Here is a 14,954-nt window from a genome sequence, read left to right on the forward strand (position 1 = left end):
AAAAATCTTAGATATCCAAGAGACGGAGGAATCAAGGAGCTGTTTGAAACGTAGTAGGTACTCAGTACATAGCTGGTAATGAATATCGTTGAGTGAGAAAAACATCAGAAAATAACTCGAAATTCTGCCAACTTCGTACTGTTCATAGCAGCACCTGTTCATAATAACTGGAGAAGTGAGTAATCGTTGCAGAAAAGCAATGGAGGGAAACCAAGAGCAGCTTTAGAAAGTGGTATGGTCTTATAGGGGACTGACTGTCCAGGAGATTCGCCATGGAATGGTCCCTCAAGGCGAGCCTTTGTAGGGTTACAGGGAGTCGGAAAAAGAGTAAACAACCATATCCAAGCCAGTTTCATGTGAGGCCTGGATTACCTGGGGAGGCTCAGGTGACTTTAGTACAGAGCCACAAGAGCCATGCAGCCGCCGAAAACCAGAGGTGACAGCTCCTCCAACTTAGACCCTTCTCATGCCTGAGTGTTCTAGATTCATGGTGTTCTATCTGGTAGCCAGCAACTCCAAGTTGACATTCCGTCAGAATCTAGAGCAAATGAGAACTGAAATTCTAACTTAATTTCTTATCTACGTAATACAGTCTCTGTACTTGCCTCTCATGTGCCCAGTAAGTGCCTAAGTAATTTGTCAGTTTGGGAAATGAAGCGAAGTCTTCAACAGCCATTCACACTGTCCAGGTGGGTAGTACACAAGTGTGCTCCACACGTGCATTTTGAACAGTTTTCTGACTGCCGTTGTTCTCTGGCTTTGCCTTCAGAAAACCCGCTATGAAATGTATGTCAGCATTCTCAAGGAAGGAGGCAAAGAGCTCCTGAGTAACGATGAAAGTGAGGCTGCAGGACTGAAGAAGTCACACTCGAGTCCTTCGCTGAACCCGGATACTTCTCCAATCACTGCCAAAGTCAAGCGTAACGTGTCAGAGAGGAAGGATCACCGACCTGAAACACCAAGCATTAAGCAAAAAGTTACTTAGAGTCCATCTGCGGCCAGGAAGTGCTGGTCATGGAGCAAAATAGGGTTTTTCAAGATCTTTCTGGTAATCCGTGAATATATTTAAAAAAAAAAAGTCTGTGACAAAATGGTGCATTAGTAATTTTTTCTATTGTACATTTTTGTTAGTTTCTGTACAGATTGTCTTTGCTCTTGATTTCTTTTGCTTTGATGATTTTTGCAACTTGATAGCTAATGCACCTTTTCTGTGAGGAGGAGGGGATCGTGATTTCAGAATGAATTATGTATCCCTTCTCTTTTGGTTTTCTCTTGTTTGCAGTCTGCTCAGTTGTTTTATGTATTCTCAAATCAACTGTTAAACTTTTTTTTAAGGTTAAAGAATTTAATCCGTTGTGAAACACTTAACTGGACAAACTGTAGTTTTAGTAAATTCTAGCTGGAGTTAATCTACGCCTTTATATGTGAAATCTTGCCCAGTCACGGAGGTAGAATTGAGCGCTCACAGATGCTCCAGCAAGAATCACAGTGCTGGGAATCTAGTTGCTCCAATATGAGGCAGCTTCATGTGCAGCTTAGCACTTGTCGTTGAGATCGGACCCTGCTGGAAGCAGGGAAAAGGAGCGTGAAGATCATAGGATTGAGAACTTAGGGAAGCACATTAGCTTGCTTGAAGTGCCGATTCCATTTCAGCCAAGCAAGGGAAAGAGCAAGTGGAGTCATTTTGCCTTTGAAGATTGAGGAAAGATTGATACCCAGTTAATTTTGTTTGCTAAAGGATGGGGTCAATAATCGGCCCTTGAGGAGCTGCAGCAGTAGGCATGTGCTCAGTCTGCAGGGAATTGTTACCTCACTCCCACAGGGTCTAGACTAGAAATCCATCATCTCTATCGTCGGTATCTTTCCATCCAGGAATAGATTTTTCTTACTCTACATATGTGTGTGTGCGTGTGTGGGCATGGGGTTGTGTCCTGGTTGTGATATTGAGGTCTTCCTTCCTAACAAAATAATACTAACGTGAAACAGCTTTTCTTGTGTCCTTAAGACAAAATAAGGGAGGAAAATGTAGCTGCAGTTGTCCAGAATGGATATTGGTTCTTTAAAATATATCTGAATGTAATAGTCAGAATGAATTATGGTTGGAAAACTGAGGAATCTGCTGGTTGCAGGTGCAAAGTGACTTTGTTTATTCTTGTCTCAGTCTCCTTGATAGCCACTTCACTCTGCTACTGCTCAACTTTCTCCTAAAAATACTTTATCTATTTTCAGTCCTTTCTTTCTGTCTACTCAAAATGGTTCTATTAACTGTGCGGCCATGAGCTTGTTCCAGTTACAGTCCCTTTGAAATTCAGGGTGATAAACAGAATATTCTCCTGTAGAGGAAGAGAAAGGAGTGAAAGTTTAGCACACTGAGACCTAGAACTTTGTGATTTCCTAACCTTGAAACTCTGTAATCCCTAAAGTTACAATCTCCACTAGTGGCACAACTTCAGAACTAATAGAATCACTTTGATTATTCTTTTTCCTCCCTTACAAATTTTCTCTAGTTCTACAGTTTATTTGTTGAAGGTACTATGACCAAAGAATCAGCTGCTCTACGTGAATAGCATGGTTCCAGTGAATTAGAGAAAACCTACCGTAAAACCATGGTAGTGTCTAAGTGGTATATTGTTATGATGTACTAGCATTTATTTACAGAAATATTTATTAACGTTTACTTCCTTCCCCTCTGTGAATGTCCATATTTGCTGTTGCCCACAGAAGGCTTACCCCTCTCTAGGGTTGCAGTTGCTTTCTTTGTAATAAGTATTTTGCCACACCTTTAAAAAAAAAACTCACTTTTAACTCTCTGCCTTGTTTGAGTAAAGGCAGTAACTAAGTTTATGTTTCAGAACTGCAAAACAAACAGGATAGTTTAATATGGCCCATGTATCAGATTGATTTTTGTAGCCTCTCACTGAATGCAACATATCCACAATCAAGTTATCTGTCTTTCTACCTGATAATCTAAATTATCGGGATATTTGTTTTCTGCCTAAATGTTTATACTAAGCAGAGGGGAGAGAGGTACCCAGACCATGTCATCTACGAGCTTCAGTAACTAAAGAAAAAGGAACTTCCCTGAGTGGCTTGCATGTGTTTGCCCACAGTCTATGTCTATGTATATAGAATGTCTGTATGTATTTTACTTATTTAATATACATTGAATGGTACCTTGCTACAGTATTTCTGACATTTAGAGTAGTCTTGAAATACTCGGCTAGCATCAGCACCACTATAGCACTGTCCGTGTCATATGACTCACTAATACTAACTCCAGGGACTTCTGGATAGGCTAATAGATCATTGGATATGAAGGGCTCTTTTGAAGCTTCAGTATACCATGTTTGCATAGTTTATCTTTAAAAACAACTTTAAAGGTTCTTTTGTGAGCCAGGATCTCAGACTGCCGTAGCATGATGCTGTCCATCTTTAGCACATGGGCTGAGAACACCTCTTCCCTGAGGCTTCTGAAGGTTGCTGTCTGTCATGAGTGCATGAAAGAGGGCAAGAGTTTATGCTATGGGAGGAAACAGTCACTGATTTGCCTGGATTCTGAGAGTCTGGCCCATAGCCAACCACATTTTCTTTTGGGTTAATTTCTTTCCTGTGGTATCTAGCCAGAAGAAATTGAGGATGTTTCCTTTCACAGCTGCTCCAAGCCTGTTGTGCAATTCACGGTACAAGGGAGCACCCCTTCCCTTTCCTCTGAAGGTACGCCACCCACCTCCGTCCCCCATCTCAGCACCCAGGAGCCTTGGGACTTCCTTCCATATGATAAATCATTCTTCTTCACATCAATACACTTCATATTAATTTCTAGTGTAGAAAATCTTGACAGCCATGAGAATACCTTGGTCATAGTCTTGTTGCAAAATTGACCATACAGGTGGCCCATGTATAAAATCTGAATTTTAGAGGTTTGTTCCCACCTCGCATGCTGGCTTTTACAGGGAGGTGTCTGGGATTCCTCATTAGCAATCAAAACTTAATTACTAGGATGCAGAGTCCTTACTTTATCGCCAGCCCATAGGCATTTCTGAAGTGCACTTTTTTGAAACATCATTTTGCTAACTCTCAGCAGTGTCTAATTAAACTGAGCAATACTTTTGTGAATTTTAATTAATCTCAGTAAAACCATGATGGGAGAGAGTCCTCTGATGGAAATGTAATCCCTGGATTATGTGTAACCTTTTTATTGCTCTTAGATGCAGAGGATAGAAAGCATTTTTTGGTGCAGTGGTCTTGTGCCAAACACAAGACCGTCTATGCATCTCCAACTGTTACCCTAATCTAGAAAATGAGGACTGGTCCCTAGGCAGAAGTGACATGAGGAATTAACTCTGGAAGAGGAAAATCTGGCTGGCTTTCCAAGGCTGAGATAGGTTTGTATTTCACCCTGTGGCCAAGATACAGAACTTCTGAGATTGTGGAAGAATTTATGCAACCAGCAGGGAAAGAGGCTTCTTACTGCTGGTCTCAGTGCTGGTCTTACTCAACTGTCCTTTGCCTGTTGCTCCCTCTATCATGTAAAGATGTGGGAAGGATGAGAGGCAGGGCCTGCTTGTCATCAGCTGCACTCTTCTCTTTTTAACTATTCATTGACAATTGGAAGAAAATTGACATTAAAGAAGTTTCTCCATTGTCTTACTGTCAAAACCTTCTTGGGTTTCATTAACTGTCCTTGAATTTGAGTTCCTTTGGCATTTTTCCTTGTAGTCATCATTTAAGCTTGTTGCCTCCTGAATTCACGGGAAGTTTAGCTTTGCAGGTTTGAATCTCTGTAATTTAACTCCCGTGGACTTGGTCGAGTTTTCAGCAGGTTGGGAGCCACCTCTCTTCATTTCAGCAGTGAGTCATCCCTTGACTTTTCAAATGACAGAATTTTTTCCAGTTGTACAATTAGCACTGTAAAACAAAGAACCAAAGTGGCATCCTAAGAGTTGTGAAACCTAAAGTCTAGTTTATGAGGAATTGTCCAAGTTGGAGTTTAAATAGTATCTGCTTAAGTCTCAAAGCATCTAAGTTACTCTGACAGAAAATGGTAAGTCAGCTTTGCAGGCAGATGCGCCTCTGGGCCTGCTACCTTGCTCCACAGCTTTCTGGCCATCTTTTCTCCCAGGCCATGCCACTGCTGTGCCACAGGTCAGCACATTTCTTTCCACCAGTCTTACAGCATCTTACGTGATCAAATCATCACAGAATAACCCCGTGGTAGATTATTGATAGCAATAGAGAGGTGCTTTGTCACTGATTTTTCTCTCAGATTCCTTTTCCATCTCTCATCCATAAAGGAAGGACTGAAATCCAAAGGCATTCTCCTTTTGTACCTACAGTATCCAGAACCCATGTGGGCAGCCTTCTGCTTATGACAATAATTGGCCCATTGCATGCAGACAGAATGTTTTCCTAGAGAGAATGTCATTAAATACTTGAATCTGCATGACAGTTTGACTTGAATGCAACAGCAGGAAAATTTTGCAAGTTACATAATTGTATATACAGTAGGTTTTCTTAAGTCTCTTCGGTTCATCCTTTGTAATTTATGTGTGTATCTGTAGTATTGCAGGCTTTTGGAGAATATTCTTACAGGTAGTATGTCAGTTGTCAAAGAAAATGCTGTCATCTGCCATTGTTGTATTTGTGGGTATTTATAGTTGTATGTATGTAAATGCATCCGTGTGTAGACTGCTTATCAGTGTATGGTACATGTACATCAAAATTATTTTTGTCCTTAATCAGTGTGATATGAAAAGCAAGTACAACCTCATAGGACTGATTATATAATGAAGTTGTTGAGAGTATATATAGTGGTATTGTTTTATTAAACTTAAATTCAAATAATATTTTGATTAAAATTTTTAATAAGACTTTATGCTAGAAAATTCTGTCTTTGAGCTTTGAATCACCAGGGCAAAAATGACTTTGAACTAACCTTGTGAATCTTTTGCAGTGTACTGTGTGCAATACCAAGGGCATAGCTCCCTGTAATTTGGGAAATACAGAAAGAAAAGAAAAAAAAAAAAAAAGGCAGCCTGTGCAGTCTTAGTAACTTTAGTATTAAGAGCACTTAAAGTTAAACTGACAATTTTGGGCTTATTACAAAATGTGATGCTTTAAAGCACACGTTCTTTATTGTTGTTGTAATTAGTCCACAAAAAATATAGCTTTCGGAAGAATTAAGTACCCACCATATCATTTATGTATTTGTGTATGTTTTATGGGAGATCAAACCACTCTCGTGGTGCCGCATCCATACTCGCTTGACTTGGAAGAAATACCACAAGCACTAAAGTATATCAGGGCATCCCAGGATTGGGTACTGTATCCTAGGTTTGCAGTTGCACAAATTAGCATCAATGTCACAGGTAAAAGAATTTCAGGACCAGGTTTAAACTTTATTTTAAATATTTTTATACTTAGGTCTCTTTTTCCTGCCTCTCCCCAAAGAAGAGCCACTGGCCTTAGTTGTTTGAGCTTACTGCTTATATTATAGAGTGTAAATAGATAACTAGAGACTAAAATTTTATTAACCAGCATGTTTGGTATATTTAAAGCAGTGACTGAGTGTGTTTGAGTGAGCGGCTGAGTGCAGTGTCTTTTGTTTAAACACACTGCCTCGTGTCTTTGTAGCTGATTCAGAGAGTTTGAATTGTGGGGTGGGAGACTAACTTCGGCTCCAGGCTGCAGTAATGTGTTGGTAGTTACACGTGAGGCATTTTTTTTTTTTTAATTTACTCTATAGTCTCAAACTATTTTTGCAAATATATCATTTTTCCTAATTGGTTCTTGACGTGCAGTGGACTGGCTCTGTGAATGATTGGCAGGGTCTTAGTTTTGCGAGAGTATTTCCTTCTAAGAATTATTGTGATCTGCAGAAACAGTCATTTGATTCAAAAGTCATGTAGAAAAGGAGTAGGAGAAACAAAACGTTTCATTTTTGGGCCTTAACCATTTGAAATGTTTGGACTTTAACGTAAAGCCATGGAGTTTATAAAGCCAAGTAACCATTTGACATGGATAATAATATCCACTCTAGAGAGAGTATATATGCACATTGATTTTTAATGCTGTTAAGATACTTTTGTAAAACTGTAGGAACAAGAGTAATTAGACCAAATTGAAGCTTAGGGGACAGTAAACTGGTTGCTTTCCATTTAGGGTAACCATGCATGTGGTTAGTCCTCTACTCCTGAGATTCAGAACCAGTTGACTGTCCCCTTAGGTGTATAAGGAGAAAAGTTGGCATGTCTGGGACCTCTGACATGTGTACACATGTTTGCACACATGCACACATAGTGAATGTTTTAAGTTATACAAACATAAGACCTTAAGATGCAAAGAGCCAGAATATTCTAAAGAGGTGATGAACAGAGGGGGTGGAAACTGCATCACAGATGTTTTCCAAGGGCCAGGGTGGAATTTGAGCTCTAGTGTCTGACTTTGAGATGCATTATATTTTTAACACATAAATGAGGGGATCCATATCAAATTCTTTCTTGTGGACCACCAAATTGAAGGCTTTCTTGTAATTCACAAGCAGCAGCTCTCCAGCATCTCTCCGTAGCCTGGGTGAAGTCCCAGACGCTGGTGTGCATCATTTTCCGAGGTGGCAGAGCTGCTTGCTCTGCAGACCATTCCTTTGAGAGAGGAGTCCAAGTGAAGAAGCAAGGAGGTACTTCCTGTAGGAGCACTGATGCGCCCTGTCCACACTCCCCTCTGAGCTTTACTGGTGAGAGAGCTCCGACCGAACATGCTGAGCAGTTGAGCACTTTTCCATCAGCAACAACAGCGAGGATGGAAATGGAAAGGAACCGAACTAAAATGCATTTCCCTTTGCAGGGCAGAGGGCTAAGCTCTTAGGAATAGTGTTATAGAAATAAGCACCCTAACTTCAATCCCTGAAAATGTTGGTTAATGGAGAGAATTTTGGAGTTTCACTTAATATTTTCCCATCAGTCGACATAAATAAGTCTTCAGACACTCCTAGAAGAGTCCCAGCCCAAGGCTCGATTAAGGACCACACTGCAGGTCTGAGGCTCACTGCTCTGAGTCCTGAATACCAGAGCCCTGCAGAGGGTGGTGATAACACATCATCTCTGCAAAGAGTAGCCTCTCCCGCGACCGCCACGTCACTCAGGCTTCTACTGAGCAGCAAGGACAGCCTGGGTTTCAAATGCCACTTCCCCCGCTTTAGGGATCCAGGTGTCCTGATAGCATGACCCTGCTGAGGCAAGGTATCAACTCCGAAAGTGACTGAGTCACTGAGCATGGCACATGAACAAACGTCATGACAAAGATTTTCTGAGTGAAGTTAACACCACGTATTTTACCTTTGCAAAAAACAAACTGGCTCACTGAGTTCTAACCACGGATGGACGATATCTTTGCCTCCACACCCAGATTCCTGGAAATGGCTAACGTTTCCTTTCTGGGGGAAGGGTCGAGGAACACTCAAGTGCTAGCTTAGCAGCTTCGTTCAGTCCAGATCAGAGCTGTTAGGTAAAGGCCTAACCACCTCCCTGCAGTCTCTTCTATCTCAAATTTTAGGAACCCTTTTTTAGAACAGAAATGTACACTAGCAGAGAATTTATATTGTCAGCCTTGATTACCACAGGACAGGCAGAAAGGCGGTAATTTGTATCTTTTAATATAAAAGAAGCTTTTAACTTTTCCAGCCTATCATAATGACTGGGTCATATTCACTGTGGCTCTAATTGGCATCGTGGAACATTTCTTTACCTTCAAAGTTTTCTCCACCAATCATTTCAGTTCTATTGCAGTCCTGGTGCCATATGTCCCCTGCAAATTGTGAAAGTATTTAGTGACAAAATAGCAACCTGCTCCTTTTCAATGGCCAAACTGTCAGCATTAGCAGATTTGGGTGAACTAGCGGTACTATAACACGTACTGGAGACCTGTTCCTCCTCACCACCTACCAGATTCCGGAAATGCCATCTTCTAGAAAACGATGGCATTTCGGGTGGTCTTCTTTTGAATGGAACAGTAATTTGTGTGGATATTGTTAAAGTGTTTAAAGAATATTTTGACGATTAAGTTTACATTTTACAGTTGCTTTATTTTTTATTAAAATAGTTGTATATAAATATTACCCTATTTCACTGTTATTCAAGTAAATCTAAACCTTGTAGACAAGTGAGTCACCTGATATGTATAGAAGCTGTGATATATAGAGTACATTTATTGTGTAAATGTTTATGAACATAATTGTTCCTGTGTTTTTATAAGTTGGGGATATTTTGTTGTTTTACAACAACAAAATTTATTGCATTTAAATGGTTTTTATGTAATAGAAATCATGCAAAATAGTGAAGGATTTAAAATATGTATATGATATATGTAAATGTACAAACTTTAGAAAGAAATAAATGCAACAAATTTCAATCATTTGAGGGAATGTTTTTGTTTGCTTTTTTAAGCAACTATAATAATACCTTTAAAAATCAAGTAACACCACACTCTGCGTGCCTCCATAAAAAGACAACTGCAAGTCCCACGTTGAAAGATGTGACCGGAGTGGTCGAACAAAGTGGTGAGAAAATCAGACTAACACCAACTCACCTCCGCGCATTTCTGTGAAGATTTGTGTTTGAATACTTCAGAGATCTGTTGTCTTCATTAAGAGGCTTTGAGCAGGGGAGGAGAAAATAAACTTTCTGAAGCAATTTCAAGAGCCATTTGCATTCCCACTTATTTCTCATCAAGGCAAAGAGACCATGCAGCTAGTTATTGTCCTAAAATGCAAATGCTGATCTCCAAATCACTGCTTTATTCTGCCTGGTATGTATCTTTGTGCTCTTTTCATCAAACCTAATGTTAAAAGTAAGATCCGTTGACTTGAAAAATCAAAAATAAAATGCCATCCTATTCACTTCTAAATGTTAGAAAGGATGTCTTATGTTGGGAGATTTGGACTTCTTGAAACAAGGTCACTGGTTACAGCCTCTTCAACACAAATGAACGTGATGCCTGGCAGAGATCAAAATTGCTATGAGGTGTAAATCTCAAAGAAATCAAAGCATTTTGGGGATTGGGAGAGCTATATCCGTTGCCATCCGTTTGCTTTCACTCCATTTCCCTGTTTGGAATGTGAATCATGTCTAAAGACCACCAGGATGACTGAATAGTAGAAAGGAGAGCTTTATTGGCCATATCAGTTTGCAAACTGGGAGAGACTGTCTCTGGTATGTAAGGAAGGTCCTCTCTCTTCAAAGAGGGAAGGGAAGGTTGGTTTTTATGCCTCACAGGGTCTGTATTACACAGTAGAGTCATACGTATTCAGCAGCGGGTTTGGAGGAAAAGCTATCCATAAGTATGTGGGGAGCCAAGCGCATGTGCAATAGGTAAATATATGCATAGCATACACCCACGTTCATTTTAGGGCAAGGTATTAGCATTAAAATGAGGTGTGATTTGGCTCTTTATGTTAAAAGGTGAACTATAGGATACTAAGTTTGTGCACGGTCTCTAGAACCTGCTGAAACTGGTTTGAGCTCTGCAGTTTCTTACCAGGAAAGAATGGATGTTCATAAGGCCGGTCTTCTTTCCAATCAGCACTGTAGTAGTTGTATTAATAATTCAGAGTTAGAAAGGGTCAGACAGTTTGTCTGTAGCTCTTACTGTTAGGGAGTTTATGAAGAATGTGGTTTTTCTTGTAGCCATAGGAATTTAGGGGCCGTGCTAGTCAAGCCCTGAAGCCTCCACAGCAGATAACTTTTGTTCCCTCAACCTCAGGGTTCATCTTAGTTGATAAAAAGAGTGTCTATTTCAGTCTCTCAGATCACAAACTCAAATATGAACCCTCCTTGTCAGCTGCCTGTTCTCTGGAGGTGGGGGTTTTGTATCTTGTTGTATTCTTTGTGTTGCACAGTTAATAACATTAGCACCAGTGGGACTATAGAGATACTTGATAACTCATAGGGGGAAACTAAAACCTAGAGCAAATTAAATTGCATAAGGAATAAATCGTATAAGGATACAACAAGCAACTCTTAATGTCTCATGTCTAGATCAATTCTATTCCACAGAACTGAGATTCATCAATGAGACTGCTCAATCACTGTCCATTTTTATTGATAAATTATAAGCAATAGGAAATACTGAAGACAGGCATACATCTTTCTAATATTAGTGGAGAAGAGTGTGAGTTCTGTATGCTGTAGACTAGTGAGCTTGATATTAATTCTGGGCATATTTTTAGAGTAAATTGGAAGGGCAGCAGCAATTATTGGAAGCCAGTGTGGGTTCCCAAAAAGAAACTTTTTCAGACTCCATTTATTCCCTATTTTATAAGACTAACCTGTAGATCAGAAAAATGCAGGAGACAAAATATCTGGGCCATAACAAGGGATTTGGCAAAGTCTTTAAAGAAATATGTCTGGGCAAAATGCAGAAATATTATCTGGACATTAGTAGAGTTGGTGGGTGTGAAACCACTTGAATGACACTAATTAAAGGATATGTATCAACTTGGAAGAGCATTTCTATTGTCCCGCTGCAAAGCTTGCCTTTTGGCCACATCCATTCAATATTTTAATTAATAACTTGATGGAAGCTACAGAAGGCAAGTTTATGAAAAATGGGTGTGTCATAAAGCTGGAAGAAAATGATTACACTAAATGACAGAATGAGGATTCGAGAAAAAATCTTATCAGGCAGAGAAATGGGGCAAATTAATGCAGAATGCAAGAGGGTGTAATGTCTTACACTTCAGTTACAAAAAAAACAATTATACAAGGTCAGGACAGGACGTTGTGTCACACAGAATAGCAAGCAAGTGGGAAAGAAAGTCTCCAACTGAAATCCACAGCAAGGTCGATGACAGTCAACAGATGATGCACCACCAAAAACACTGGTGCCGTCTTGGGTTACACTGATGTATGTATGGCTTCTTTTTTTTTTTTTTTTTTTTTTTTTGAGACAGAGTCTCACTCTGTCGCCCAGGCTGGGGTGCAGTGACGTGATTTCGGCTCACTGCAAGCTCCACCTCCTGGGTTCACGCCATTCTCCTGCCTCAGCCTCCTGAGTAGCTGGGACTACAGGCGCCCGCCACCACGCCCAGCTAATTTTTTGTGCTTTTAGTAGAGACGGGGCTTCACTGTGTTAGCCAGGATGGTCTCCATCTTCTGACCTCAGGATCTGCCTGCCTCAGCCTCCCAAAGTGCTGGGATTACAGGCATGAGCCACCGCGCCCGGCCTGATGTATGTATGGCTTCTAAAACAAGGAAGGTGAGTTGCAGTGCCCTTGACACCAAGACTAACCCTGGGTAAATTGCTCGAGACTTGGCACATACATCAAACAGAGCATGTGCAAAAGCAGCAGCCAGGGTGCCCCAAAAATGGGAGCAATTGAGAGTAATATGGAAAACGTATGACCTGGAAATGGTTAACCTACACAGAACCAGGGCACACTGGTCTTCAGTGTCAAAATGAGTCTTACATGGGAGGGACATGAGAACTATCCTATAGCAATCGAAAGGGTTTAACTAGATTAGTTATTGAAACTTACAAAAAATAAGATGGCAGCTCAACAGAAAGGAGCATTTCTAGTACTCCAGGCTGTCCATGACAAACAAATTGTCAGCCAGTGGAGCAGTTCAAGCGTGCTTGGGCGTCCTCAGGCAGAAATACTGAGAACTGAGTGAGGCTTTGGGTAAGTAGTTGGATTATTATGATGATTGACAATATTATTACAAATATTTTCTGAGCCTGGCACTGTGCTGAACACTTAGCATGAATTTTTGGCATCATCTTTTTGTGTTAAGTCTGATGCAGCTCTATTATTTACCCCATTTTACAGACAGGAAAAGCCTGCATCAGGCCCCCCTCTTCAGATATGCTGCAGCATTTGAACACACCTCAACATCTTCTGTTTTGAACTACAGAAGTCAGAGCTCTGACCCACCAACTTTGGTAGCTTCAGATTGAAGAAGCAATGATTCCACTCACGGGAATAGGACGTATGGGTGTCATCCAGGAAGAACTGGGAATAAAAATAGTCCCTTTCACTCTGCATTGGAATCCCATGGATTTAAAAATCCAAATACTTGGGTCTCACCCAAGAAATTCTGATTAAATTGTCCTGAACTGTGGCTGGGGTGAGCTGTGTCACCCAGAGTGGGGTGCAGTGGTGACATCATAGATCATAGCTCACACAGCCTTGAACTGCTGGGCTCAGGAAATCCTCCCATCTCAGCCTCCCAAGTAGCTGGGACCACAGGTGCATGCCACCACACCCAGATAATTTTAAAATTTTTTTTTAGAGATGGCATCTCACTATGTTGCCCAGGCTGGTCTTGAACCCCTGACCTCAAGCAATACTTCCACCTTGAGCTCCCAAAGTGCTAGGATGTCATGGGAGCCTCCACATCTTTCTTCTCTGGAAATGTTAAAAGATTCCCAGGTCATTCTAACATGCGCAGCCAGGATTGAAAACCACTTCCCTAGAGCTTGGCAACTCAGCCTGCTGCTGCTGCATCTCTGGGAGCTTGTGGGAAAAGAAGAATCTTACGCCCTTTCCCAGACCTAGTGAGTCAGATAGATGCTGCATTTTAAGCTGCTCTGCAGGTGATGCGTACGCACATTCAGTTGTGAGAAGCCCCGCTTTAAAGCATTCCCAAGGTGTGCTCCTTGAAGTAACAGCAGCAGCATCTCCTGAGAACTGGTTAGAAGTACTATGCAGCCATAGAAAAGAATGAGATCATGTCCTTTGCAGGAACCTGGGTGGAGCTGAAGGCCATTATCCTTAGCAAACTAACAGGAATGGAAAACCCAATACCGCATATTCTCACTTATAAGTGGGAGCTAAATGATAACAACACAGACACAAAGAAGGGAACAACAGACACTGGGGCCTACTTGAGGGTGGACGGTGGGAGGAGGGAGAGGATCCAAAAAAATAAATATTGGGTACTGGGCCTAGTACCTAGGTGATGAAATAATCTGTACAGCAAACTCCTGTGACACGAGTTCACCTGTGTAACAAACCTGCAACAGGTACCCCTGAACCTAAAAGTTTTTAAAAATAAGAACAAAGAAATGCATTTCTCTGCCCTATCCCAACCTACTGAACCACAAACTCTGGGGATGGGGCCCAGCCATCTGTGCTTGTTCAAGCCCTCCAGGTAATGCTGATGCCCATAAAGTTTGAGACACACTGTTTAGAGTACCTTCCATGGCTGCGGAAGCCCTTCATGCTCACAAAGGGCAACAGGGAGTTTTCCGCCATTTTTGTGGTTGGTGCAGTGCTGCCCGTTGTCACTTGCATCTGTTAACTGTCCTTGTGAAGAAGGGAGACCAGGCTATCCCCACTGTGGAATGAAATGTTAACTGGAGAGTGCTACATAGATGGCCAGAGGGCTTCCCTGTATGTAGGAGTGAAGGAGACTCAGCCCTGGCCCTTTCTTCCCGTCTAGAAGTAAGCCTCCCTCACAGCTTATCCCCCACAGATCCACCTTGAGGCACGTGGCCTGGCCTGGCCCTCCTGAAGTGGAATGCAATGCATGTTCCCTCTCATGCTTTAAGGACAACCTGTTCCTCCTTTCTAGGCAACCTTCCCTGGCTATTTAGAGTTAATTCTCTGCTAAGCACACCGTTTACAGAATTCCGGCCACACCGCTACAATTTGCAAGGTGCACTCATGGTCTGGAAGAGTATAACCAGGGAACACTTACCTGATAGTCTCCTGGGAATACAGCTGTGACCAAATACAGGATGGCCAGTTACACTTGAATTTCAGATAAAGAAAATACTTTTTTCGCAGAAGTATGCCCCATGCAATGTTTGGAACATCCTCATGAAAGAAAAAAAAAAGTACTCATTGTTTATCTGGAATTGAAATGTAACTGAGCATCCTGTATTTTATCTGGCAGCTCTACCCAGGAGGCCTCCTAGGGTAGCATTTCCTCATGAATTTTCCCTTTCTCAGCCAGAAA

At 41.3% G+C, this 14,954-nt stretch overlaps 1 protein-coding gene across 1 annotated transcript in view; it reads left to right on the forward strand.

Moving 5' to 3' along the window:
* Positions 1-9,900, forward strand: part of LOC115834816 (PH and SEC7 domain-containing protein 3-like) — a 149,605-nt gene extending 139,705 nt beyond the window's left edge. The window contains exon 8 of the mRNA XM_030812286.1: positions 770-9,900. Within this exon, the coding sequence (XP_030668146.1) occupies positions 770-985 (216 nt within the window). The 3' untranslated portion in view covers positions 986-9,900. The remainder of the gene's footprint in view (positions 1-769) is intronic.
* The last annotated feature ends 5,054 nt before the right edge of the window (positions 9,901-14,954 follow it).

This window comes from Nomascus leucogenys, chromosome 4 (genome assembly GCF_006542625.1).
Source record: "Nomascus leucogenys isolate Asia chromosome 4, Asia_NLE_v1, whole genome shotgun sequence".
Classification (NCBI taxonomy): domain Eukaryota; kingdom Metazoa; phylum Chordata; class Mammalia; order Primates; family Hylobatidae; genus Nomascus; species Nomascus leucogenys.